We start from the raw sequence: 27,064 nt of genomic DNA on the forward strand, positions 1-27,064 counted from the left end.
ATGTTTTTGATTGCTTTTCGTCCAATGGTATCATGACACGTTTCATATTCAATTTTTCCCGAAAGCGATGTCTCAACAGGCAATAAATTTCGAATCCAAAGAAAAAGTAAACAGGAAGTATTTATTATATGAAACAATTATTTTTCATGAATCGAATGAGTTTAGATTCGTTTTATAAAATTGAGATAATTTGACAAGAGTTTTTGGAATATATCTTTTGTGAAATGTTTTCACAAATTTTTATCTGTGAGATGAGTCAATCATATCGATATTCAAAATAAAAAGTAATATTTTATCATAGATAACCAAATAAGATATATGTGTCACAAAATACGATTTTTACCGAGTTTTTGTGATAAAGGTGAACCATTATTTAATTACTCTTTTTTTATATATTAAAAATAGCTAAAAAAATCCACCGATACCGTCACGTGTCGGTGAGATACTGACATTTTATATTCATTTCCCACAGTGGCACCAACGGCTAAAAGAACGAGCTTGGAAATCGAAAAAAATCCACGAATTCCTCAAAATCGCACACTAGGTGTGTTGTTGTGTGTTTTCTTCATGTAGATACACCCTTTTGCTTTGGGACTTTGGGTTAGTGGTGTTTTTATAGGGGTGTGGGGCTGTGGGTTGAGGTTTTGGAGGGAGGTTTTTTTAGTTCTGGCCGGGTTAAGGGTGGTTCTGAGTCGACTAGGCGGCGTGAATCGGCGGAGGAAGTTGAAGATTAAGGTGATGGAGTGGTTGCACAAAATGGTCTTCCCTGTTAGAAGGGCTTGGTTTTCGGTGTCGAACCGTGCGAGGAACCGGAGAAATGGTAAATCACCTTTTTTTGCTCGTTTGATGGGAGTGATGTCTGTGATTTTCGAAACTAATTTGGCTTTTTTTAAATTAGTAATAAATTGATTGGTTGGAGCAATTTTTTTAATTTGAAGTAATTTTTTACGTTCTTTGATGTAAGATTAGTGTAAAACAAAAAATTTTGCATGCCAGATTTTAAGATTGCATGAAAAAAAATTGATATTTTCATCTGGAGAATTGAGCTATTTATGGTTCTTTGATGGTTTCAACTCCTTTTAGTTCCTTCTTTTTTTTATTCCTTTTTTGGAAGAATTTGTAATTCTTGTTAGCTTTAGTCTTTCCATTTATATAATTTCTTGAAGAAATGAAAAAGAAGGTGAATATTGATTTTGAGTGGAATAGCTGTTTAATCTGAGTAATTTTTTTGAAGTTCCCTGATGTTGCTGGACAGTGAAGCAACTAATTGGTTTTCAGCAATAAATTTTCTTTCAATTTATATGTCCTTTTTTGATATACTTATATAGTGAATCATGCTTGGACCCAAAAGTTCCTGGGCCAAAATTCTTCTCGAATCCTTGGTGTATGATATTGGATATGGATTTGGCGTATGATTTTTGGTTTTAGAACATACCAGTCACTGTATCTAATCTGGCTCAAGGCTTATTTCTATTATATTGCTTTGATGACATCCCATATAAGCCTTTGCCAAACTCTTCTTGAATGCTTTGTATATGATTTTTTTGAATTTAGAAGTTAGTGAAATAGATTGACCTTTTCGGATTATCGAATTATGAAGGAAATATTTTTTGAATGAATGTCAAGAACTTCTCATTTCTTGAAATATCGAGAAAATGCGGTAAAATTGAGGTGAATACTGATGTTGTTGCAATGGAGATTGGTCTTGTATATACTTGAAGCCGTTGAAGTTAAATTTCTCCGGATCATTTTTAAAAACATTTTATTAGTATTATATTCCTGAATTATTTCTTCTTGTTTTGCTTTTCCAAATTAAGCCAGATTAGGTTAGATAAAGATTAGATTAGTGTCGTATGCATAAAGAGGCATACTTAGACTAAAGGAGAAATAGGCTAAAACTTCAGCACGGAGTTACTACTGTTATTACGCATGAGTGAAGTGATTTGAGGTGAGTCGAGTTTCTAGTTTCCAGTAAATCGGAATGGGGAGAAGGGATCAACGTTGATGATTCCAACTATTATTACAGTAATGATAATGATAGATTAGAATTGATGATATTCACAGATTTTTGGCATAATCAGTCCTTGTCATCCATTTGTTAATTGTGGACAATTAAACTCCTTAAAATGACAATAAGGCACTAATGATTGCTTTCATTCGAGGATTTTTCTTTTTGACAGTGTATATTGTGCACTAAGTAATTGTAATGATTCCACTTGTGGATAACTACGCCCACTAAATTCCTTCCACTGAAAGACAGTATTGTGGGAGTTTTGTTACTCGGTGTGACAGGACACAATTCGTTAATGATATGAACTGCTTGCTGATAAAATGATGTCCCACTTCAGTTTTTGTACAGTCCTCGGTTTTGTGATGGATGTCGTAAATAATTTCTTTAATTATTAAGGATCACTTAATCGTTTGGTTTTATTCTAAGTTTTGATTGGAATAGGGCATGTTTTTTTCGACGTAGAGCAATCCGATTCCTTGACTAGATAGCTTTGATTTACTCACTGATGTCCAAAGATGAGATAATTATGTATCTTTGTAGCAAGACAAGTAATTATCTTGTAAAGTTTATGGGATTGGCTTTGTTTTCTTTATTATCATTTCTACTGTTTGTTTGACTACAGAACTATGCTTTCTGTTTCATCTACTGAATTCTTACTTCTCAGACAGTATGCTTATGTCCATCCATGGCTCTGATGCTAACATATCCATTATAATTCCATCGATGAACTTCTTATGTGGCCTCTTATCTTACGCTCTTTTTCATGTGTTTTCGACTTTTGGTTTCTTCAGGTGCCGGGCTTCTGAAACTGCATAACGACATTAAAAGTTGTGGATACGAGGACGTGCAGATTATGTGGGAAATGCTGAGAAGAACAGAATCCCAAGTAATTTCGCGCCATGACAAGCACAAGAGTAGATGGTTTTGGAGGAATTTTTCATGGTCCAGCACTCATTCAAACCATGGTGCAGCAGTTTCCTTTTCTTCAAATCAAACTTCATGAAGAAAAGCTCTCCGTATATTTGCAGCTGCACTACGATTATATTATATATCCTCTTCACCCTTTTTGGAATGTGGATCGATGATCGATATATTTCACAGATACTTCAAAATAACGGAGTCACTTGTAAATACACATCATGTTCTGTCATGATTCTCAATGGAGATTTACAGTGGAAAGAACCCTTGAATCAGGGAACTTGACCCAGTTCCTCAGGTGGATCATGATTTTTACTTGGTTATTCTAATCCCTCTTTAGTTATAAAATCAGTTTTGTTTGGTGCTTTCGACTAGGCATAAAACTTAAAAGAGTAGGAATTACTAAAGCTCTTGGCATAAAAAGTTGAATGTGATATGGTGACAAGTTCAAAATGACTCGTAAATTTGAACTTTACTATATACGAATAAACTCAGAATAAGATATTGTTTTGATGTAACACAAATTCTAATGATCAGAGAACAGAAACTACTATTTCATGCCTCTTAAGGGAAGCTTCATGTTTATCTAAGGAACTCTGCATGATTTTCCCCATATGGATCCAAAGTCATGGCACTTATCGGCAGATTCCGGGGAAAAGCTGCAGCCATACCTTCCATCTCCAAAATAGGTGACTTCTACCTGTGATATAGAGCGAACTTCTTCAGAATTACTTGTCATGGCCAGACCATATTCAAACATCATTAAATTGATAGTGGTGCACCAAATATTGGTCAAATGATTCGTGTTTTTAGCGCTTGTATCGCGTTTCTACATGAAATTCATAGCTCCTCTTAATCGTAGGAGACGTATGCGAGGCATCTCGTACAGTGTTACATGAAGAATTCATGACCGAAATGCATTTGCACGTCTATGCTACTTGTTGACATGTCGGGGGGGTTAGCTGATAGTAGATATTTATGGCGCGAGGAGAAGGTTGCAATTTTCTTGTCCATTTTAGAAGATCACAAAAAGAATATAATTGTGGGATACGAATACTTACGCAGTAATTGGTCGACATTTGGTATTCATTTCCACGAAGTGCTACAATCTGTTCTGAAATTATATCCCTTATATAGGTGAAACATGTTCCCGTATACATGTCCCAAACAAATATAAACCAAAATTCAGAACGAGAAAAGACACAATTGCAGTAAATGTTTTGGGTGTCTGTTGCAACTATGATTTGAAAATTATTTATGCTCTAACTGGGTGAGAAGGATCTGCCGCTGATGTACGGATCCTATGAGAGATGCTGTGCAGATGACATAATGGACTAAAATTATCTAGAGATTAGTGCATTATTATTTTTTGTCAGTACACTGCAAAATACTTTATGGATCATATTATTTGTGTGACAATGACTATGGAAATGTTGAAGGATTCTTAACACCATACAAGAGAACTCGTTATCATCTAGTTTATTGGGGAAGTGGTCTCATTATTCCACAGGATTACAAAGAGTCCTTCCATGTAAAACATTGTCATACTCGTAATGTAATTGAAAGAACTTTTGAGTTGTTGAAGAGACGGTGGACAGTTCTTCGTAGTCCTTCATTTTATCCCCTCAAAGTGCAAATCAATATCATATTTACATGTATTCTCCTACATAACTTCATCAGGATGGAAATGTCAGACGACCCTCTACAGGAACCGGATGATGCAATTGTTGGCCAAACGGATCCCGTTGCTTACGGTTTCATCGAGAATCTACAGTCTTCAACTACTTGGGATGCATGGAGAGATAACCTAGCTATGTCTATGGATAACAATAGATGATTATTTTACCTGTGATTGTAGTTTGTTTGTACGTTTGGTTTTAGACATGAAATTTGTGTGTACTGTTAGTTTATTTGCTGATTTGAGACATTAATATTGTCTGTTTGGTGTTCTAAAATATGTGAGTTTTGACCGATACTTCCAGTTTGATTTATTTGTCATATAACAGGTATTTTAGAAATCAGATCACCATGGATACTGTTTCTTCCATTGTCACCAAAGTTGGTAAAGAAAAAAATTCAGATAAAAGCAGCATGTGTGGACTACAAAAGAGGAGGAAGTCCTTGTGCATGCACTGAAAGATGTAAAGCAGTCTGGTTTTAAGGGTGACCATAGCTTCTGTGCTGGATATTTGATCTTCCTCGAGAATGCAATTAATTTTTTTTTCCCGATTGCCGATTTACTACTATACTAGCTCCAAGATACATGTATGTAAAAGAACTCATGGTATTTTGCAAACGATGTTAAGTCGAAGTGGAATTGGATGGAATGAAACTGAGAAAATGATTGAGGCATCTACGGATGCATGGGAGAACTTTGTCAAGGTAAACCTGACATTTTGTTAACATTAATTATATAGCATCAGTTGATTCCAAATCCTTTGAATATTGTGAAGACAATTTCTTTCACAAGATGCAATAATTTAATTGTCTCATTGATTCCCATACATTGATTAGTAATTTCATATATTACTTTTGTTTTAAACTTTGAAAACAAAACACAAAGTTCCGTTGATTCAATGTTAGGCATGACATGAAAGTGTTTCACAAAAAGTCCAAAAGATCGGCGTGTAGTTGAAGAACCCTGTTTGATTTGGGTAGGTGAGTGATTCAAGGAAAGCCGCAACGCCTCAACAGGATGTCCCAAAATTTAACATTCATTCCTCAAGACATGGCAAGAAACTGAAAAGGCAACCAAGAAACAAATTCAGATAAACAACATTCATTCCTCAAGACATGAGATACATGGTGGATTAGTACATGACCAGCCATAGAACCACCCCGAAAATAAATGGATGTTGCTCGAGGAGCGAGGGAACTGTTGATGATAGAGGTAACGCTATGAAAATGGTTCTGAAGGGAAAAAATGACAGATGCATTTACATGGTGCAAATTATTTTTCTCGACATTAATAAACAGAATACTATTGATAAAAAGCCATGGTGATCAGTAGCCAAACGAGTGCAACAAACCCAGTAAACATATATCAACACAACGATGCTGCAAGAGTGAGAGTGGTAATAGATAACGATTGCCGATCTTAATAGCAAAATACAAATAAGAACAGCAATGAACGTCATACCTGGTCCGAGGATCAAAGATTGACATGGAAGGATACTATAGGCACGCTTTGGAAGGTAGGAATGGGTAAATTCTCAGCCCTAAACAAAAAGAATTTACAATAACAGAAGCAAGAATATAAACAGCAAAACTATAAATGATCTTAGCAGGTTACCTAAAACTGTTACATCTGGACAGTTCATCCGATAGTATGCAGTATGAGAGACAGTATACCTGCAACCATCACGGGTCCAAACAGAGAAGCTGGATTTTTCGAAGCAGTTAGATTGTTCCATTTTTTAGGTGCAATAAACGCTTCTGAGTGAACTAAAAGTGGTATGCTAAGAAATAGTATTAAAATTGAAGGGTAAATTATACTTGAACTAAACAATTTCGAACCAATACTTTTCTTCACGTACATGTATATTGAAAAAAAAAGGTCATTTTGCACTACATCCCCTAGGAAAGGTCCTCCCTCCAATCACTAATACAAGCTTCTTTGGATTGAGAACATCTTTAGCCACAAAATATTTGCATGATATTCAGAGAGACGTAACGACATGCCATATGATGCAATGTAGTATCTGAATTACAATATATAAGCAGCACCAAGAGCAGGATGCTATTTGTCATAACAAAAAGAAGTATTAAACAACTGGTCAAAGAACGCCGTTAATATTAAGATTCCGATCAATTTTGATGGTCGAGGCACATGCACATGACTTTTGCATCATGCAAGTCTGCCTTTCTTCTGAACCGAACTACATAAATTATTCATGCAAAACTGTTCATGAATTACTAATTGACCGCAAATTACAAGAAAAAGGAAAAAAATATGAAGTGGGGTGAATGCTAATCATACAACAGCGCAACCGAATTTGATGTTCTGCATATCTGAGTGGTCGCTGATGATGGCTTCCTATTAAAGGGAAGCCCCATAGCAGGGTGGAATAAAGATTCCCTGCTCCGGTCCCTGTCTTCTTGTACTATTCAAGAGGTCACGCATGAAAACGTTTAAAGCCATTTTGAGGCCAGAAGACTAATACCCAAAGCATGCCTTTTGATCCAGCAGGAACCAATTCATTCAGTTAAGAAATTACAGGCCCATGTTCAGTGTTATTCTTCAAATGCACGTGTACATATTTTCTCAAGCAACAATGGCCAGTCTTCACCAAGTTGCCTTGGATTTAGCTCCATTGCAACTCTGAAGTCCTGTAAAGAAATCGGGTAATGGGTCCTCTGTTCTTGCACTTCCAAAGGCTTGCCACTTCCTAGCATCTGATAATGATGAGCCGGTCTGACACCATTAATAAGCTTCATATGGTGGAGCTTATAGGTGTTATTCCTTGTCAACTCATGTTCTGACCTTGATCCAACAAGTTCAACGCAAGACGTAATTAATCGTTTCAGATAAAAATCCAAACCATGGTTCAGTATGTTGGCGCAATCCACTGGCAACCCTTCAATCTCCTGTCTCACAGTAATTTGCTCCATTCTTTCCCTTAAGGTCAGACTATCCAACAAAGTACCATCATTGAATGTACCAATACATCTAAGGGTACTCTCTGGAGGTAGGGTTTTCCATGCCCCACCAACACTAACTGGACATAACGGAACCCCAAGAGGAGCTTCAAGTGAAATCCTTGACGGAACCTGTTTTCCATCTTCTCTAACCACCAGCTCCAAATGGTCTTTGTAATGGACAGGAGATGGACCATCTGATGATCTCCTTACACCCGATATTTTAGCTGGATGAGGAACAGAGATCTCATTTTCATTCTTTTCCAACTGCGTAAGTCCTTGATGATGCTGCACAGGCCAACCTATATGCGGTGGATTGATATCCCCATTCTCTAAAATGACATTAAATTCATTCGACTGATTGGACATAGACACCTGTGAAGGAAAATTGATCTTCCCATTTGGTCCAAGAGCACTACGGCGCTCCCCAGTTCTCCGATCACGGTTACCAGATCTGGCTTTCCGAGGAGACACGGGTAACATGTCACCTCCATTTGATGAACCTGGTGAACTAGAAGCCTGAGTCATTCCTATGTGGGACCCATTCTGGTAACCATCTGCAGGTATCACCTTGCCACCAACTTGTGTCTCGTGCTTCAGAACATCATCTTTGTGAATAGAAGGAGGTGGGCTACTCTGACTACAAGCATTTCTCAGAATAGAACGAATAAACTGATTGTGAAGCGGAATATTTTCCCGCCCGATGATTCCCACACAAAGCTTATCAAACTCGCCCTTGCTCACTTTTAAACTCAATAATCTATTCAAGTAATAAAAATACTGCTTGGACCTCTCTGCCCCAAGTTTCTTCGCTATCTGAGCTTTCAACTCGACAAGATTGATCCGTGGATGCTGACGTGGTGGTGGCATCTTTCTGTACCCTTCTCTCCTAACAATCAAAATCCATACAATAGAAACACTAGTTCCACAGAAGATACAGAACCCCAAACTATATTAGGTTCTTTTTGGTCCAGTTCCACAAACACATTTTCCTAACAATATTTAATACATCAAACAACAAACTTAATAATGCAGAAATAAAACCCATTCCTGAAACCTCGATTATTACACATAATATTACTTGGATGATTGAGTCCACACCCAGAGATCTAAAACTTTCAATAAAACCAACTCTCCCTCCAAAAACCTAAATTTTCCAACTCATTAAAATTCTCCAACACCAAACTCAAAACCCAAAACTACTACAAAAAAACGGAGTCTTTGTTAAACTAGAACACCAAAGACCAAATAAAGATACCTCCCTGACACTGAAAGCAACACCGCAAACAATTTATTTATTTTCTGCAAACTTCCACAACAACCCAAATGCCACTTCCCCAATAAACGATTCGAGCTTGAATTCTCAACTTCAAGTTCAGATTTTCATGCTCAGAATTCAAACTTGATAAATGAATCATGAAAGAACATAAAGATTCAAACTTGGAGAAAAATATGAGTTCAAAAGAGGAGCAAAACCGAATGGGCCGACCTTATTGAAGCTACCCAAAATTATATTCAGGAGGAAAAAAACGCAATCACAAAACACTCCCAGCTTCAATTTTCTTTATTTCTTTCCTCTTCAATTGCTCTCTGAACCCATTTTGCTCGTCATAATATTGCTCCTTACACCTTCAAATTCTTGCTTTGAGCTCTCTCTTTCATTCTGCTTAAATTCCAAAATTTTATTTTTTTTTCCTGAATCATAAAATGGAAGACCCTTCTCTTCGTTTTCGTTGATCGCTCTGCTCTTCGATACGCCCCTTTCTCTCTCTTTTTTTCTTTTCGTGTCTGATCGAAAGATAATTATTTTTGCATATGGATACAACTTATGATGCACAAGGTACGACTAGACGATGTTGTACGTTGTGTTGAGATCGTTGTAACTGCTTCTGGCAGTGAAAAATGAAGCCTGGCTTTATCAATTTTTCTGGAAGGAGGGCTCATCATCTCACGCGACAAATAGATCGTGAGGTTTACTTGCCGATTTACTGGTGAACTTTTAGTGTCGTGTTTGCATATGGTTGGTTTAATGCATTTCCTCCCCTAAATCGTGTTTTGTACTTGCGATTTTAAAGGATTTAGTAAGCTAGAATTCACAACGTTGAGAGGGCAAGAACAAATATCATTGTATGGTGAATACACGATTAATTGTAAAATTTGGGTGTTCTTTACTGTCTATTTTTATTATTCTACCAAAACTATAATTTCGTAGAATCATTATTTGAAATGTAGATTTCTCGTTTGATGTTTTTACGGATCTACGTTAATCAGATGAGTCCACTTAGTTTATATATAAATTAAAAAATATATTTTTATATATATCAAGTCGAACTAGAAGTTTGTTTCACAAAAAATCGTGAGACTTTCTTATATAAGTTTCTCGAGTTATTTGAAATGTTTATATTATCATGTGAGTTTTTGCAACCATTTTGGACTATATTTTAAAAGATCTTAATTAAACAATTTGCAAGTCTTGACCATAAAATCTTCATCAAATTCCTTAGTGTTAATAATCTATTAAGATTTTCTTTTAATTCCAACCCAAGAAAATATATCATCAATATTACTAATATGAAAGCATGCATGCAAAAATCACAATATTATTTAAAATAAAATCTATGTATTTGGAATTCAATTCAACAAGGATAAATGTGTGTAGAAATTACATTTGAACTCAATGATCTCCATTCAAGATCTCAGCAGCAGAAAGTGAAATGTTAATGAGTAGGGGTGTTCAAACTTCGGATAAAACAGAAAAATCGAAAATCCAAACCGAAAAAACCGAACACCGAACCGAACCGAAAGCCGAATTTTGTAATTCGGATATAAATATTAAAATCGAAGTTTATTTGGTTCGGTTTCGAATTATATATGTCAAAACCGAAAAAACTCAAATTGCATTAAATTAATAGTTTTTTATATTTTTATTTATATTATATATTTTGATATGATATTTAGTGAATTAAAAACCATTTTGAATAATTTTTAGTTGATTGTTGTTTGTTTAATGAATTTAGACATTATGTTTAAATATTTTACTAAGAAAACATGTAAAAAGTTAACATATTATATTTTACAATATGTTTATATTATTAATTTAAATAATTATACCAAAACCGAAATAATCGAACCGTTTTGGTAGAAAACCGAACCAAACCGAAGAAAAATAGTTCGGATATCGGATTATATATTTCTAAAACCGAAAACCGAAAAACCGAAAATCTAACCGAACCGACCGATGAAAACCCCTACTAATGAGCACTCATGTTCCTGTCACTCAATCGAGCCACTTGCGACTCTATTAACTCTTTCACAATCACTCACAAAATCTCTCACATTGCTCTATGTAAAATACCATGTTTCTAAAATCTCCTGCCTCGAATGCTAAGTTCGCGTTCACGAGTTGGTCAGTCAGTATCTCGTATGAACTGTCGCAGATCGAATAAATATTTTGTATGTTCTCATCATGCTCGCGAGCTTCAACATCTGTACGAGTTTATGTGTACTTTATATGAACGATAAAGATTCATCGAGTGTTATATGGTTCGATGTTGTGATATCTGTCGTTCGAGGGCTGACACGATTTCGAAAAAACTATGGCAAATTCGATAACTTCGAGCTTGACTACATATTTGATTGACCAATGCTGCTGTATCGCTTGGGGATGTACGAATCAAGACAGAGAGCACCATCATAATTCAGAGGAAGGTGAACGAGCTTAGTGTAGAAGCCATTTTTTTTGCTGATTTTCTTGATCTTTCCTTTTTCCCTTTTTCACTGATTTAATTTTGAAAATATGGCACTTATAAAGGAACACATTCTTGATCTGATTGTAATCTTGAAAACATTACATGGTAATTTTGACCACCAAATTTGGCAATATAATATTTGAGCAATTAATTTGAGCAAAAACTTGTGTGAGACGGTGTCACGAGTCGTATTTGGTGAAACAGATATCTTATTTGGGCTATCTGAATTCAATCTCAGGATCAGCCTTAGGGATTACAATATTCCCCTTGGGTTCTCCCAAACAGGCTAATTCGGGGATACATTTTTTCGGGTATGAGTTCGTCTAGCAATAAATCGGAGATAGATACGAGGATGTTATCCATCTCCCCAAACCCATGTCTGATAATAATGATGATAATAATAACAGTAATTATAAGAACAATAACGATACTTTTTCATAACAATTAACAAATCATAAAAATAAAACTCAAATTTGTGACCATCAAATCTAGTTCACGATCTCACTTGTCCCATGATAATGACGTGATTTCATCTTTTTTGTTTATTAAACAATGAAATATTAATGTTTGTATTATTTAAATATTATTTTAGTATTTGTATATATAATTGGATTCTTGTATAAATATTGTTTAAATAAATTTGAAACTCAACTTGTATTTGAAATGATGATGGAGATGTAAATTTAATCTTGGATATGAGGATGACAAATCGGCCCACTCAATGGCCATTCTTAGATTATTTTGAGGCTGATACTCACGGGAAATCTAGGGTCCGATCTCAACGAGCATCACTAGTTCAGACGTGGGCTTTAAGATGACCATGAGCCTGAAATCAAGAAAAAGACCGTTAAGAGGAGGCCAGGAGGGTGTCCTGGCGTAGCCCCTCCAACGCTCAAGTCAGTGACTGAGGATATATGGGGAGAGCAGCTAAGGGTGCTGCTGAAAATAATATAATGAATCCCTCCACTGAACACTCAAACCTGTTATTTATAGGAGAATACATGGGGCTTTGGTGGGCATGTCTTCCATTTGGGCTAGGACTCTTGGTGGGCCTGTCTTCCCCTTTGGACTAGAGATGAGCCAGGGGTAGTGGGCTCATCCATGGGGTATCAGAGGCTTAGACGGAGATTTGACGCTCGCGAGATCGGATGGTTAAAGATGAGAATTTTTCAAACATTATATAATTATAATCAATCACAAATTCACAATACACAAATAATATAGGCAAAAACTTGTGTAAGACGATCTCATTAGTTGTATTTTGTGAGACGGTTTCACAGGTCGTATTTTCTGAGACGGATATATTATTTGAATAATTCATGAAAAAGTATTATTTGTTACGCTAAGAGTATTACTTTTTATTGTGAATATCGGTAATGTTGATCCGTCTCATAGATAAAGATTTGTGAGACCATCTCACAAAAAACATACTCAATAATATACATACACAACATACTTGTGTGTCCAATAGTTAGTTATAATTATCTAAAAAAAAATTTGAATAACTCAGTTATTTTAATATTTGTTAGAATACTTGCAACCAACGATTTGAAAATCTAAAACCCCCAAACAAACCCTTCAAGATTTCTGCTGTACAATTTTTTTTTTCTTCAGTCTCCTCTTCTGTGGATCCGTTCTGATCTACTCTAGGGTTTGGATTTTTTCTTCCCGTTGCTTAATTTTGGTAACCGAATTGAATTTGATAGATTTAGGTACCATGAAGCTCACCGTGAAAACTCTGAAAGGCAGCCATTTCCAAATTAGTGTCCAGCCAAACGAGACGGTAATAACTCTATTATCTCTATTTGCATGCTTCTTCTCTATTTTGCTTTTCGTGGATTTGACGGATGCAGATTTTTTAATCTGTTTCAACAATGTCATGAGCAAGTTTCGATTTTTTGGGGAAATTATGGTTTAACTATGCTTCTGATGTGAATCTTTGGGTTAATTAAGCATACGTTGTATAGTTCATACTTTTTAGTTGCTCAATTTGCACTTAATCGCAAAAGCTTCGTATAACCTTGGAGCATCTGTAGAGCCGAGGCGCAAGCCACTAGGAAAGCACTGGACTTACCGGGAGAATTGTTTTAAGAAAATTTATTGTTTAGAGTTCAATCCAAATAAATCGGATTTACCAGTTCCACCTTGACGTGCCTGAAGTGTGCCGAAGTTTGTGCTTTACGGCGAAGCGCGCACTCTATTGAAGGGCTTTTGTGGCTTGGCTGTAGATGCAATGACTGAACCTTTCTGTGCCTTTAGCCAAAGCAGCCCCTCTTGGACTTCTAATAACTATTGTTTAGTTGTTTCTTTCTTTTTCCAAATGTTTTTCAGATGTATCTGGATCAATGAGCGCATTCTTTTAGTTACTGTAATATAGGTAAATTTTTTAGAATTTTCTCTGTTAATGTTTCAGAAATTTTGGTTTTGATTTTCTTTTTTTCTGATTTTTTTTATCACACTGTTGCGTTTGAATGAAAGTTATCATCTTGTTGAGTATATAATTCGACTCAACTTGGAGATTTCCTCACACACTCACAACTGGAATGCTATATCATTGTTTTTCATTAGCATGATGTCCAGTTGTTATGCGACGAAACTTTATGAATGTGGAATTATACCCTTGTTTTCGGCAAATAAGCACATGAAAATAAAATGGTGTTGTCGAAATGCATCAGTAGCTAAAGAGGGTTTGAAATGTCACGTCTCAACTGCAATAGGCTATCGAATTATATTGTATAAATTCTTGTATATGATTTGGTGATTTAATGTTACATATATTTATGTTAAGAGTCTGTGTCCTACACATCAATTTACAGTAATGTTTGCTTTAGTTACAGGTTTTTTGGAAATTGTGTGAGAAGACAGCTTATTCTTGTAATTTATCCTGCATAATTTGATTCTTGTGTGATTGATTGAGTTTTGGATTTTTATTTCTAGATTATGGCAGTTAAGAAACACATAGAATATGTACAAGGCAAAGATAATTATCCATTTGGTCAACAATTGTTGATTCATAATGGCAAAGTATTGAAAGATGAAAGTACCTTGGCTGAAAACAAGGTTTCTGAAGATGGTTTCCTTGTGGTCATGCTAAGCAAGGTGACCCATTTGACCCAGACCAATATATATAATTTTTTCTCAACTACTGACAACTGAACTAAACAATTGACTCAAAAAGTGCTCATTGAAGCGGCATTGTTACCTGTTGATTGCAGGGAAAAACTTGGTGCTCAAGTGGGTCAACTTCTGCTCAGGTATGTTGTCATTTGTGCACTCTGTTTAATATCATTTCATTTCTGAGACCTAGTTTTTGGAGCAGCCAGCTCCTGTAGTTGCTCCAGCTTCTAATCCTACTTCTGCTACTGAAGCTCTGCCACCAGCACAGTGAGTTGTATTAATATCTCCAGCTGTATTTTAGTTGGTGTTTGTTTTATCCAACTGAATGGTGCACTTTCTGACTTGTAGGCCCCCTACAGTTGTTGGATTATCTTATGTTTCCACGACACCAAAGTATGGTATCTTTAATTACTAATTAGTGATTTAAAATGTGCTGAATGATGTACTCGATCACTCGCAGCTTATGGTTCAAGGTTCTTGTATGAGTTTCTTGAGGGGATCAATAACCATTACAGTATTGTTGTTGCAGTGATCCTATTGATACTTTTGCTCAAGCTGCTTCCAGTTTAATTGCTGGAAATAATCTTGAGCTTACTGTTCAACAAATAATGGACATGGGCGGCGGATGTTGGGACAAAGAGACTGTTATACGTGCACTTCGAGCTGCATATAATAATCCAGAGAGGGCAGTGGATTACTTGTATTCTGTATGCTGTTACTCCTCTTCTAGCTGCATGCTTTCTCATTAATTGCTAGCAAAGAACGCTAATGTTTTGACATTCAATCAGGGGATCCCTGAAAGCACTGAAGTTCCAGTGCCATCAGCTCAATCAGCCATGAATTCTGCAACTGCTGCCACTCAAGCTGCACCAGTGCCTGGAGCACCAAACTCATCTCCATTGAATTTATTTCCTCAGGTTCGTCATCAGCGACTTATATTAATTGATTTGCTCGTTTTGTCATGCTTAGTAACATCTGTCAAAAACTTTCCAGGGAACCATTTCTGGTCCTGCTGATACTGGTCATGGATCCCTTGACTTCCTCAGGAACAACACACAGGTGTGCTGCCTTTCCCCCCCTGCTCATCCGGTTTTGTTGATTATTTGAATTTTTCTTTTGTCAAAGCTCTTTTCTACATGCTTTGAACTCTTGTTGTCCTTTTCATTTCCAACTGCTTGGTCAGATCAAATTTTGTTTTCGTGCATGGTGTATTCATAGACTAAGAAAATTTTACAAAGCTGAACTTCCTCTAATTTAATTCAGTTTCAAGCACTGCGTTCAATGGTTCATGCTAATCCACAAATTCTGCAGGTAATTTTTACGTATATCTCTGTTTGCGCTGTTGGTGATTATTTTAGCCATAAAATAAGTTAAAATTTAGTTTTTTCTCTTATAGCAAGTGCTTCAAGAGCTTTTACGTATATCTCTGTTTGCGCTGTTGGTGATTATTTTAGCCATAAAATAAGTTAAAATTTAGTTTTTTCTCTTATAGCAAGTGCTTCAAGAGCTCGGAAAGCAAAATCTACCTCTCCTGGGACTCATACAAGAGAACCATCAAGAGTTCCTTCGACTAATCAATGAACCTGTTGATGATTCTGATGGGTGAGTTTTGCCCTTACTAAAATGTTTCAGGCTACATGAATCAGATCCATTTGCAAAATTGAATATAGACGCAGACTCTTTGAAGGGCTTGTTCTCAAATTTAAAATTAAATTTATTGTATATTTGTTGAATATTACTTGCCTGGCTTTCAAATTTGCACTCATTGTCCGCCTCCCTAGTTAGAGGACATTTTGTCAATTATCTAGTTTACATGATGATTTTATGCGTTTAGCTCTCTGTGATATGACTCCTTGTTTTTGACATCTTGTGTCAAAAACCTTCGACTTATCCCGTAAAAAGCCATCGGCCCTATATCGCTTTTGATGTACAATTAACGGTTAAAATATTCACGACTAATATATTATCTATCACATGCGTATAAATTGCCTCAACAGCATTTTTATTTATTTACAGGGATATGTTTGATCAGGAAGAACAAGAAATGCCCCATGCGGTTAGTGTCACACCTGCAGAGCAGGAGGCCATCGAAAGAGTATGAAACACACCAACACAGTTATTCTTTACGTCTCACCGTCCCTTTCTATCTCATTTCGTATATTGATCCGTGTTTCTGATCATACGCATAATGATTCGTCATCATTTTTCTTTTCGTGCTGTAGATGGAGGCAATGGGATTCGACAGAGCTTCTGTAATTGAAGCCTTTTTGGCATGCGATCGCAACGAGGAATTAGCTGTCAATTACTTGTTGGAGAATTCTGGAGATTTCGAGGATTGATGGCGATGAACCTTGAGCAAATGGCTTTTTTTCAGCACACAAGTTCAAATGAGTTTTGCATGGATAGCTGCCAGATTAAGTTGTATCATTGATAGATGAGGATCAACTGCCATTTGATTGCTGAATTTAAACCATTCCATATAACATTTAAATTCATTGAAGATGTGTTTTCTTGAGTCCCTCTGCCACAAGGTTTGCAGGAGGACATCATGCACACACACATATATATACAATATGTGCTATATTATCGGATGACATATCCCTGTTGTGACTGTTATTGATCTCTAAAGTGCATATGATTCGATGAGTGTCTCTCATGTGAGATCGTTTCACGAATCCTAATATGTGAGACGAGTTAACTCTACCGATATTCACAATAAGTAATACTCTTAATATAAAAAATAATATTTTTTCATGGATGGTTCAAATAAGAGATCTGTCTCACAAATACAATATACGAGACTGTCTTATACAAGTTTTTGTTTAATTCGATATGAAAATATTTATTCAATAATTTACTATGTAAGAACTTGCGTTTTATATTATATGTATTGTATATAATCAATTATTAGTATAATTTAAATAAAAGAAAACTTTTGAGATTTTTCAAGTTGCAATAGTTTTATGTAACTCGACAACGTGTGACATCGCCTTCCTCAAATTTGGGATTGGCTCCACGAACTCTACCTTTTTAATAAAAAAAGAAAAAGAAAAAGGAGACTGACTTAGAGATCAAGTAGTCTCCCACCCCTAATCTATGTAAAATAATGATAATAACTATCTTATCTTAAGTACTACTTTCAAAAAAATTATCTTCTTATCTAGACCAAATGACATTGTAATTTTTCGGGTCACAGTATTTAGGTTCCGGCTGAGTTTCAGTTTCAGTTTCAGCTATATCTTTCTTTTTAACACTGAGTTTTTTACTGGTCAATTTTGTGAGACGGATATCTAATTCGACCCGGCTCATGAAAAATTAGTAATTTTTATGTCAAAAGTATATATTTCACGACAAGTATGAAACAAGTCGAGTCTTTCACGGATTTAGATAGTGAGACTGTATCAAAAGATATATGTTATTTTTTTAATATTTGAAATTATTGAATTTATGATAAAATTGAAGAAGAAGTTTTATAAGTAATAGTTTAAAATCAAAGAAGTTTTGGTAATAAATATATATATTTTATTTTAATGTAATTTATCAAATAATTAAATTCAAATGACATTGAATTTTGCTACAATTCGAATTTAACTCAAGTTTATAAGTACATCATTTATTGAATGGTTCATTATTGGGAAATTGGAATTATTATTTGTTGACCAATTCAATGTACTAAATTTCAAATTTGACCCTACAAAGTTAAAAGGGTCAAAACAACAAATTATTTAAATGCCCAAACCCGAAAGCCGACATCTTTACGGACACCCCTTCATGTGATTTCCATTTAACTTTTTTTTTTTCTCTTCTATTTATTCACCCAAATCGGGAAAAAAGCATTGAATTTTGTTAAAGAATTGGTGAATCCCAGTTTGGAATTGGGATAAAATTTTTTTGTACATTTTTTTTGATTGGTTGATGTTGATTTGGATTGGATTTGAAAGGTAATCCAAATTGTTTGAAGGCGTCATTATCGTAGAGGTACTGATCTTTTGTTGGAGGAGCGTTTCTTTTCCATCTTCTTCATCTGTGAGCTTCTTTCATGCTACGTGTTTTCTGTTTTATGCAGATCTGTTGAGTTTGTGCGTGTTCTTTGTATTCGCATCTTTCGATTTATTGTTTGGATGTGTTTATGCCATGTTGTTTGCATTGAATGAGTTAGATTTGAAATCTTTATGCTTGACTTGATACTAGCGATTGAAAGGCGATGGGGGGTTTGCGATTTCTTGCCTTGCATTCGCATAAATTTCGGGTCTTGGATTTGGAATTTGTTGATGAGAATGATGGATTGGTTACTGGATGTTTGGATCAGATCTTGGCATTTCAGCTAGACAAATATTTCATCCATTTTGTTCCGAAAGATAATCTCTAGGAAATATTTAACTTGTGTTAATTTTAGGTAGCGGTAAGATGTTGTCAAGCCGACTGACTTGTGATCTTGAGATGTTTTGGTTTTGATTTGTCAGATGTTGGATTTCTGCTAGCTAAGATTTTCAAATATTACCTGCTGATGTGCTTTTTCAATTTTGGTTTCTTAGAACTGCTTCTGTTTACCTAAGCAGGTGGACTGTTATCTCATTGCATTCCCTTAAGAATGTGACTTTTTTAGAATGGCTTTTGAACTAATGATTTCTCTGCAATTCTTGTGTTTGTCCTTCGTGGATTCGAATGGAAAAAACCGATGTAGCAGTAACTCGACATTTAGTTGTTTGGCATGTAACTTGCCTTACGTACTCCTTCGAGTTCAGATCTCATTGTTTTATGTAAGCGGGGGAATAGAGTATCTTGTGAAGGTTGAATTTTGGCTCTGGTATGATTTATGCTGTTGCCTTCTGGAGTTCTTGAACAAGATTTGTATTGATGTTATTCATATTGTCTGTGCCACCAATGCATATCTTTTCCTATTATTTTCGGTTTGTTGAATGAAGATCTTCATCTTGATGCTCTTACAGATTAATAATCTGGAAACATGTGCAGGGGCTTTCTTGTGCCGTTCACATAAACATGGTTCTTGACAATGTAATAACTTCTCCCCATCGGAGGACACAAGCACAGAACGGTTTTTCTCCACCGATATTAAAGAGGCAATACTCCCGAGTCGAGGAGTTGGGAAGCTGTTCAACCCTTGTTCAACGACATCGATTTCTTCTAACCGCACTCATCCTCCTTACATTTCTGTGCACTGTTTATCTATACTTTGCCGTCACTCTTGGTGCTGCCGATTGTTCTGGATTGACAGGAGCTCGAAAGGCATCATGCCATTTGCAGCAGGCAAAAGCTTCTGTGGCGAAAGGGAAACTGAAATTCCTTTAGTATATCAAAATTGCTTGCTTGGAGTTCTTTGTTTTGTTCTGTTTTGGAATTTAGAGTAGAATATTTATTTATTAGGAGAACAGATTCTCCCCAACTACACTGATTTTTGTTTGTTTTTTTGTACCTCATTAATACTACGTTCCGAAAGAATGTATTTTGTTTTATCTTTGTTCGTGCAATTGAGAAATTTAGATCGCTTCTCTTCTGTTCTCAAATTGTTTTAAAAAATTAAAGTTTAGACCACATTTTTAAAACAATTTTGAAGTTAACTATTTTAGATTAAATCACCGTCTCATCTCAAATTCTTGGCCTGCTCGGCTTCAAATTAATCTCGAACCTAATATCTTATTTAAAAACGCTACTCTAATCAAACTTCAATATTGAAAATAATATATATTTGACCAAGAACATGTGACTTGCTACACATGGAACCATGTCATTTTAACAAATTAATGTTTGATGCTAATCCTAACCAAAACCAACCAGATTCAATTCAGGGGATAGAAACAAATATTCTTGATAAAAAATTAAATGAGCTCTATATTTTGAAGAGTATGTTTCTTGTGAGATAGTCTCGCGAATCTTTATCTGTGAAACGGATCAACCCGACCGATATTCACAATAAAAAGTAATACTCTTGACATAAAAAGAATCTTTTTCATGGATGACCTAAATAAGATATATGTATCATAAAATACGACCCCGTAAAATCGTTTCACACAAATTAAGTTTTTTTCTAATGATAAATAGTTTTGGTCAAACATTATTTTTTGAGTCGCAATCTGCCAAATTTCAAACAGAAGAAAGACAACTATCACAGCATGATTAGATCTGGGTCTGCGACTGCCACCAACCCACAAGAGGCGCATTTCTGCACCTAAACGATAACCATCCTCTCTACAGTTCGAACTAAAACTGATTTCAATTCCAACCATATCTTTCAAACGATTTGCGCTCAAAAGACCTGCCACGGATGGGTTTAAAGTCGTCTGCTTTCAGTTTCGTTCATTCATATTTCCATTGACAGCCTTTCTTTGCTTGCCTAATGTTCTGTCCATCCTCCTACCTCCTAGCTGAAAATTCCACCAAAAACGCGTAAGCCAGCTCAAGAACCACGAAATCTTTTTCAAGATATTAGTTGATCCACTTTTATTTGTAATTTTGTTAAAAAATTTGTAACTAAAACGTTCCAGAATCATCACCTGGTACGGTTAAATGAAGGGTTTTTGACTATAATGGATCTGGAAGAAGAAGTTCCATTTCAAGAAAAACAGCCCCAAGTGGAAAGGGCCCGAAAAAATGGAATCTTGGGACTGATTCTTGGCCCCTTTTGTTGGTTTAGAAAGCTGTGTGATGAACTGCACTGGAGCTTTGTGTTGGGGGTGGTTATCGTGTACGGAATCAACCAGGGGCTTTGTATGGGGCTGAGCAAAGTGAGCACACAATATTACATGAAAGATGAGCAGAAATTGCAGCCATCTGAAGCTCAGGTTTACTTTGGATTCATTCAAATCCCTTGGATTATTAAGCCCTTGTGGGGTCTTTTCACAGATACTGTTCCTATTGGTGGAAACAGAAGGAGACCATACTTCATCATTGCCGGTAAATTGAAAGTCGACTGTCACATAAGCATTTCTTGTTAGAATTGATCTTGGATCAGTGGAAAAGATGCTAGTTTCTTCTTAATAATTCAAGAATTCTTTATTAGCCTTTTCTTACTTGATCAAGAATCGAGATTGCAGTCTTAAATTATGATTCATTTCAAAGATCTTGATTATATATGCCTCCCACAATTTTATTGGCATCTACTAGAATATGTACTTGAAATTTTATTCTTCATGGCTAATCGAAAGTAAGAATTGTGTCGAGGAACAAAAGTTGAATGTGATTAATAGGGAGGTGTGGAATTATGAAAGAAGGATCAGTTACTTCATTGACGGAAATTTTTTGGGAAGGATCCTCTAACTCTATAAAGTCCTATGAATATCTGAATTTGATGCTAGATTGTGGTCTTGACATGAGTTATACATTTGTTAAGTAAGAAAGTATTTCTTTGCAAATATAAAGGTGATCGCTGCTCCCGTGAAACCTAGATAGATGTGATTAAACCTCTTAAAATGTCCTAGGAACTGGGAAGCAAGCTCTTTGTTAGCTGGAATACACTCCTTATGCAAAGATACTCATAGAGGTAGGTGGATGCATAAGACAAATTTAAGCAGTTCATGAGACTGACACATTTCACAACGATGTGATTAGTAATGAAGTGTGTATCTATGAAAGACAGATCGGGAATTTTGGTGATGGAAATTTATTCAGGAAGACTCCTTTAGATTATTGGAATTTTACGAACTTTCTGAATTTGATGCTAGAGTGCAGTTTTGACATGAGTTACCAGAGTTGTTTTGTAGCCACTGAAAGAAGAACGAGACTAATTACTATTAGTCATTAGTAATGTGCTCTGATGCCAAATTCCGCTGTTCTCTTTTATCGATGAAAGCATTTTAATCCCGCGTGCGGCTTTTTTTTTAAAAAAAATTAATGACTTAACAAGCACCAGTCCACAATAAAATTAAAGCACAAAGTTCATCGTCTTAAGAATACTGATGTTAATTAACCTTTTTTGTTCCAGGTGTTATCGGTGCCATGTCCATGATTATTCTATCAAGTCAAACGAACCTGTACCTTGTATATGCATTGTTACTCCTAATAGGTGGGAGCCTTGGAGTGGCTGTTGCAGATGTGACTATTGATGCCTGTGTGACAGAGAATAGTATAAGTCATCCTTCTCTTGCTGGAGACATGCAGAGCTTGTGTGGATTCAGCTCCTCTGTAGGTCAATTAATTGGATTCACCATTAGTGGCTTTCTAGTTCATATTATCGGATCAAAGGTTTGCTACTATCTTATTTTATGTAGCTACGATTATTTTATCACCATATTTTCTTTTGGACTAATTTCGTTGGGTCTTGACGTGACTATTAACATGATACTGAATGTGGTATAATATTTATAACTTTTAGAAATTCAGCTTGACATTTATTTTAAATGATTGTATATTTAGTTAAACAATTTTTTTTAGATAAGCTAATTCTTTCTGGTAATAATCTGAATATCTCTCGTGCAATGTGAATTCCACATGATCCAGGTGAGGGATACCATCTTGCTTATAACTAATCATGGCAATTTCCTTGCAGGGGGTGTTTGGAATTCTTAGTATTCCAGCTGGACTAGTCATCTTGGTGGGAATGATAATACAAGAGCCTTCTATCCGAAACATTTCTTATAAGCGAGTAAGAAACTATTTTCTGAGGAAAATTTTAGCCTTTTGCTCTAATGGACACGACCTTATGAAATTTGTTTGTGAACAGGTGAACCAAAAATTTGCGGATGCTGGTATGGTTATGTGGACATCACTTAAATGCCCGGTTGTTTGGCGGCCATGTTTGTACATGTACTTGTCACTGGCAGTGAGTTTGCACATTCACGAGGGGATGTTTTATTGGTATACAGATGCTAAAACCGGCCCCTCTTTTTCACAAGTACTCCCTCTTTCTTTTATTATTTAACTCTCACTTGTTGATAGCTAAACGATTTAGTTGGTTCGTGCAATGTTATGTAATTAAAACTTTGTATACATCCAAGGTATATGACTGAATTGAAACGGGTGATTCTCATTTTCCTTGTGCAGGAAATGGTGGGATCCATATCAGCTGTTGGAGCTGTCGGCTCTCTTCTAGGCGTTTTCCTCTATCAAAATGCCTTCAGAACTCACCCTTTTCGCCGCATACTTTTCTGGGCACAGTTACTCTATGGTGCTTCAGGAATGCTAGATTTAATATTAGTTTCACGTATAAACTTGCAATTGGGCTTGCCAGATTATGCGGTAGTTGTAATCGACTCAGCAGTTTCTCACATGATTGGTCGTCTGAAGTGGATGCCTCTTCTCGTACTAAGTTCAAAGCTTTGTCCCTCTGGTATCGAAGGCACATTCTTCGCCTTGCTTATGGCAATAGACCATGTAGGTTCTTTTACAGCATCTTGGGCTGGAGGCCTCCTGCTCCACTCTTTGAACGTGACAAGAACGACATTTGACAACCTTTGGGTGGCCATATTAATAAGGAGCGTTCTCCGAGTTCTTCCGATCACAATCTTATTTTTGATACCTGGTGGTGATCCTAATGCGGCAATTCTTCCGGCTGAAATGTTGAAGACAAAGAAGGGTGATGGCACATCAGATCCTAATAATACAGAAATGGCCTCTCTGATCAACTCTGTCCACTGACGCGGCCAAGTCCAAGAAAATGGTTCGAGACGAAACCGAGGTTTGTTCCTCAAGTTTTCCTGGATTGTTTACTTTTCTTTTTTTTTCATCATTCATGTAATAGTGCAGATAGAACAGGAGAAGATATTCTTACTCTGAAAAATAGGATGACCCTCCTAAAATAGTGTAATTTTAGGTGAGAGAATTGATAAATGCTTCAAATTTTCAAGTTACTTCAAGTCAATAGCACCAGATTTGTTCTGAATATACATAATCAATATATTTGTGTCTGTTATTTATTCAGTTTCACAGGCAAGTATGAGAATCGCTGATCGTCTCTTCTCAAGTTGATCATAAGAGTTAATATTTATCTGCATCCTAGTATATTAACATGGTCGTCTGGTTCTTGGTGTAGTGAAAGATATAGCTTATGTTAGAAGTGAAACTGAAATCTTCAAGCCTTTCAATGGATCTAATGCCGAATCTCGATTGTCGAATCATACGAATCACCGAAAAGTTATGAATGCTCCATAAATCTTCCTTCATTGATTGTACACTCAAAACTATCATACATATACCGAGGATATAAGAGTCTCTTAAAGTATAATTTACTATTTGAACACTGACCGAATTTGAAAAACAAGTGGTGTTCATGTATTCTGTATCAATCTCACACTACAAAATACGAGTTTATATGCAGAATCAAACTAATAAACCATTCTTTTAATTCAAAGTGTTGTTAAGCCGTTGAGGTTTTGTGGAAAAAAATGTATGCACTATTGTCATGTTGCCGTGCATTCGGACTAATGTAGATGAAGATATCACAAAAAATATATGTTCGATCCAACTGAACTAACTGTAACTACAAATCTCCCTTGCAAATCCCAGTTTCATCTGCTTAATATCATATATAACTCTTGTGTTTCTCTGTTGATAATTTCCAATGATACCGATCTCATCTTCATATGCAAGGCTTGCAAGAGCCAAACATACCTGAGATGCATCTCTTTTGACGAAGTAGAACATCCCACTAACATCCACAGTCATCTCAGAATCGCCCTCAAATTTCATTTTAAGTGTAGGAATGTTCACTTCTTCAAATGCTGACAGATTGAAGCAGGTATCCAAGATTGAAAAACTTGGGGCTGGAGGATACCCTGAAAACTGTTTCAAGAACTCTGACTTAATAGCCTGATATATCGATGGAGGAAACCTTGTTATAACCGTCCCTGAATCGATTAAAATTCCACTATTTCTGAAATCTGGAGACTCTAAACTCACCCCACCAATACTTGTTCCAGTCAAGTTCAGAATGTAGAAGCTGTTAAGAAATGGATTCGTCATCAATATCGTGTAAGAAACCGGTGTAAAATTCTTGTAAACCGAGGAATCGTCCCCTAGTATGAGTGAACCTGAAGTTGCAGCATCACTATCAGGCAAGCAATAGGAAAAAACTCCTCCAAACAAATTAGAAGTCTGAGAAATCAATGAAAGATCGCTCCTTCCCAATCCAATCAATCCCGAAGCTGCCCCAAACAGACCCTTATTGTTCCGACCACATCCGAACACAAAGCTATCAACCAGCGTTGATCCAATAAGTAAACGGTCCCGACCCAGTTCCCCATGAGTGTAGGATCCGTCTCCATATGTGACAACATAGTTGCAAGTTGCTGCATTATTTCCACACTTTCGTAAGTTGCCTGTAGCCAACGGTAGAGTATTGCAGGCTTGTGAAGTGCACAGAACTGATTGATACGAAGGAGATATCACAGGGTCGAACAAGGGTTCCGGTTGAGTGTAGCACAATTTGCAAGGTAAGCATTGAACCCAAGTCAGCTCACTTCCAGTATCAACAATCATTGTAACGTTTCGGCCTCCTAAAGTTACCGTGACAACATAGTTTAGTGTCTGCAATTTCACACCTGAGGTAATAGGAATCTGAGTTTTCGAGGATTCCGTTTGGCTAGAAAGTATACTCTTGATGTGTGATTGTATAGAATTAACTCGAATATCATCTGCAACAAGGCATTTTTCGAGCCTTTGGTCCAATTCCCATGTCGATCTGGAGCAGTGGTCTATGTGCTTCATTTCAAGTACAGTAGCAGCATTTTGAGTCCCTGATGAAGGATTTTAACTACTATAATTAGACATAGCTGTACTTGTGCAGGATTCACATGTACTATTGATGCTATTAGTTGGCATTAGCATCACAATTGCCGCCTAAATCTTGAACGAAAAGACAGACAGCCATGGTAACTACTGGCATTTTCTCATTTAAATCCAATTTCATGCATGAAACAAATTAACAAGTTAATACCATTGAAAAGCTTATTGGCTTGAATCTTACCCCACCAAACAAGGGAAAAAGAAGTTTGCTTTATGGTATCTTGAATAAATAATGAAATCAATCTTCAAGTTAAGAATAAATTAAAGCAAATGCCCGCTACTAAACAATGTCAAGCATAGACATCAGATTTTGTGGAATAGATTTGATTTTCATAGAAATAATCGATGAACACCATGTTGTCTCTTATCCGAACAATGTGTTCTTGATCATACTTACTTGATTTCTGAGACAAGAAACTCTGTGTGTCATTCCGCCATGCGGGTTGAGGCCTTTTCAGTGGCAAAAGTTGCTTAGTATCATCATAACCAGACACATTGTTGCCAGAAGAACTAATAAGAACAATGGCAAGAAACACAAAAAGTGATGGCCAGAAGGCCATTTCCAAGAAACTTGGTTTAAATTTTATGGATGCAAATCAAATTTTGATTTCAGATGGATTTGCAGAGGGAAAATAGAAGAAGTGGGAGAGGATCGGTGGGTGGATTCTTGAAAATTTTGGAATTTGGCATGAGGACAAAGGAGGAGTTGGCTAGAGGCCCCACTCTTGCATGAGAAATTATTGGTATTTCACGTGGAAATTTTCAGGTTCATTTATCTGAGCAAAAATTAATTCGGAATGATATCAGAAATTTTTCTCACAATAATAAGTATGAGCGAAATCACAAAATCTAATAATATGCAAAATTACAATTTTACGTATAATTCTTACATCTC

General features: G+C 36.1%; 5 protein-coding genes and 1 long non-coding RNA gene across 11 annotated transcripts; 4 read left to right on the forward strand and 2 right to left on the reverse strand.

Annotated features, from left to right (window-relative positions):
• Positions 1-437: 437 nt before the first annotated feature.
• On the forward strand, positions 438-3,244 carry LOC140820159 (uncharacterized). Its single transcript, XR_012115365.1, has 2 exons — positions 438-820; positions 2,803-3,244. It is a non-coding gene; the product is annotated as an uncharacterized lncRNA (long non-coding RNA).
• Positions 3,245-6,645: 3,401 nt separating this feature from the next.
• LOC140819392 (uncharacterized) lies at positions 6,646-9,378 on the reverse strand. Its single transcript, XM_073179471.1, has one exon. The coding sequence runs from the start codon at positions 8,435-8,437 to the stop codon at positions 7,163-7,165; it is 1,275 nt and encodes a 424-aa protein (XP_073035572.1). The 5' UTR covers positions 8,438-9,378; the 3' UTR covers positions 6,646-7,162.
• Positions 9,379-12,854: 3,476 nt separating this feature from the next.
• Positions 12,855-17,049, forward strand: LOC140820006 (ubiquitin receptor RAD23b-like). Its single transcript, XM_073180302.1, has 12 exons — positions 12,855-13,099; positions 14,254-14,415; positions 14,532-14,570; positions 14,636-14,700; positions 14,782-14,826; positions 14,963-15,140; positions 15,222-15,350; positions 15,427-15,492; positions 15,697-15,744; positions 15,926-16,035; positions 16,450-16,528; positions 16,656-17,049. Exons 1-12 carry the CDS (start codon positions 13,034-13,036, stop codon positions 16,770-16,772), a joined length of 1,104 nt encoding a protein of 367 aa, XP_073036403.1. The 5' UTR covers positions 12,855-13,033; the 3' UTR covers positions 16,773-17,049.
• Positions 17,050-18,178: 1,129 nt separating this feature from the next.
• On the forward strand, positions 18,179-19,941 carry LOC140819889 (uncharacterized). 6 transcript variants are annotated; one of them, XM_073180147.1, is made up of 2 exons: positions 18,179-18,411; positions 19,408-19,941. In XM_073180147.1, exon 2 carries the CDS (start codon positions 19,435-19,437, stop codon positions 19,741-19,743), a length of 309 nt encoding a protein of 102 aa, XP_073036248.1. In that variant the 5' UTR covers positions 18,179-18,411; positions 19,408-19,434; the 3' UTR covers positions 19,744-19,941. The 6 variants fall into 6 exon arrangements, with proteins under 6 accessions (XP_073036248.1, XP_073036250.1, XP_073036247.1 ...); XM_073180149.1 differs by having other exon boundaries at positions 18,179-18,374; XM_073180146.1 differs by having other exon boundaries at positions 18,184-18,459.
• Positions 19,942-20,546: 605 nt separating this feature from the next.
• LOC140819320 (probable folate-biopterin transporter 3) lies at positions 20,547-24,277 on the forward strand. The gene is made up of 5 exons (XM_073179350.1): positions 20,547-21,345; positions 22,373-22,632; positions 22,937-23,032; positions 23,111-23,281; positions 23,431-24,277. The coding sequence occupies exons 1-5, from the start codon at positions 20,979-20,981 to the stop codon at positions 24,022-24,024; spliced, it is 1,488 nt and encodes a 495-aa protein (XP_073035451.1). The 5' UTR covers positions 20,547-20,978; the 3' UTR covers positions 24,025-24,277.
• Positions 24,278-24,631: 354 nt separating this feature from the next.
• On the reverse strand, positions 24,632-26,843 carry LOC140819321 (aspartyl protease family protein At5g10770). Its single transcript, XM_073179351.1, has 2 exons — positions 26,567-26,843; positions 24,632-26,120 (listed from the first exon to the last, which is right to left on the reverse strand). Exons 1-2 carry the CDS (start codon positions 26,727-26,729, stop codon positions 24,856-24,858), a joined length of 1,428 nt encoding a protein of 475 aa, XP_073035452.1. The 5' UTR covers positions 26,730-26,843; the 3' UTR covers positions 24,632-24,855.
• Positions 26,844-27,064: the final 221 nt, after the last annotated feature.

This window comes from Primulina eburnea, chromosome 18 (assembly GCF_022965805.1).
Source record: "Primulina eburnea isolate SZY01 chromosome 18, ASM2296580v1, whole genome shotgun sequence".
NCBI lineage: Eukaryota > Viridiplantae > Streptophyta > Magnoliopsida > Lamiales > Gesneriaceae > Primulina > Primulina eburnea.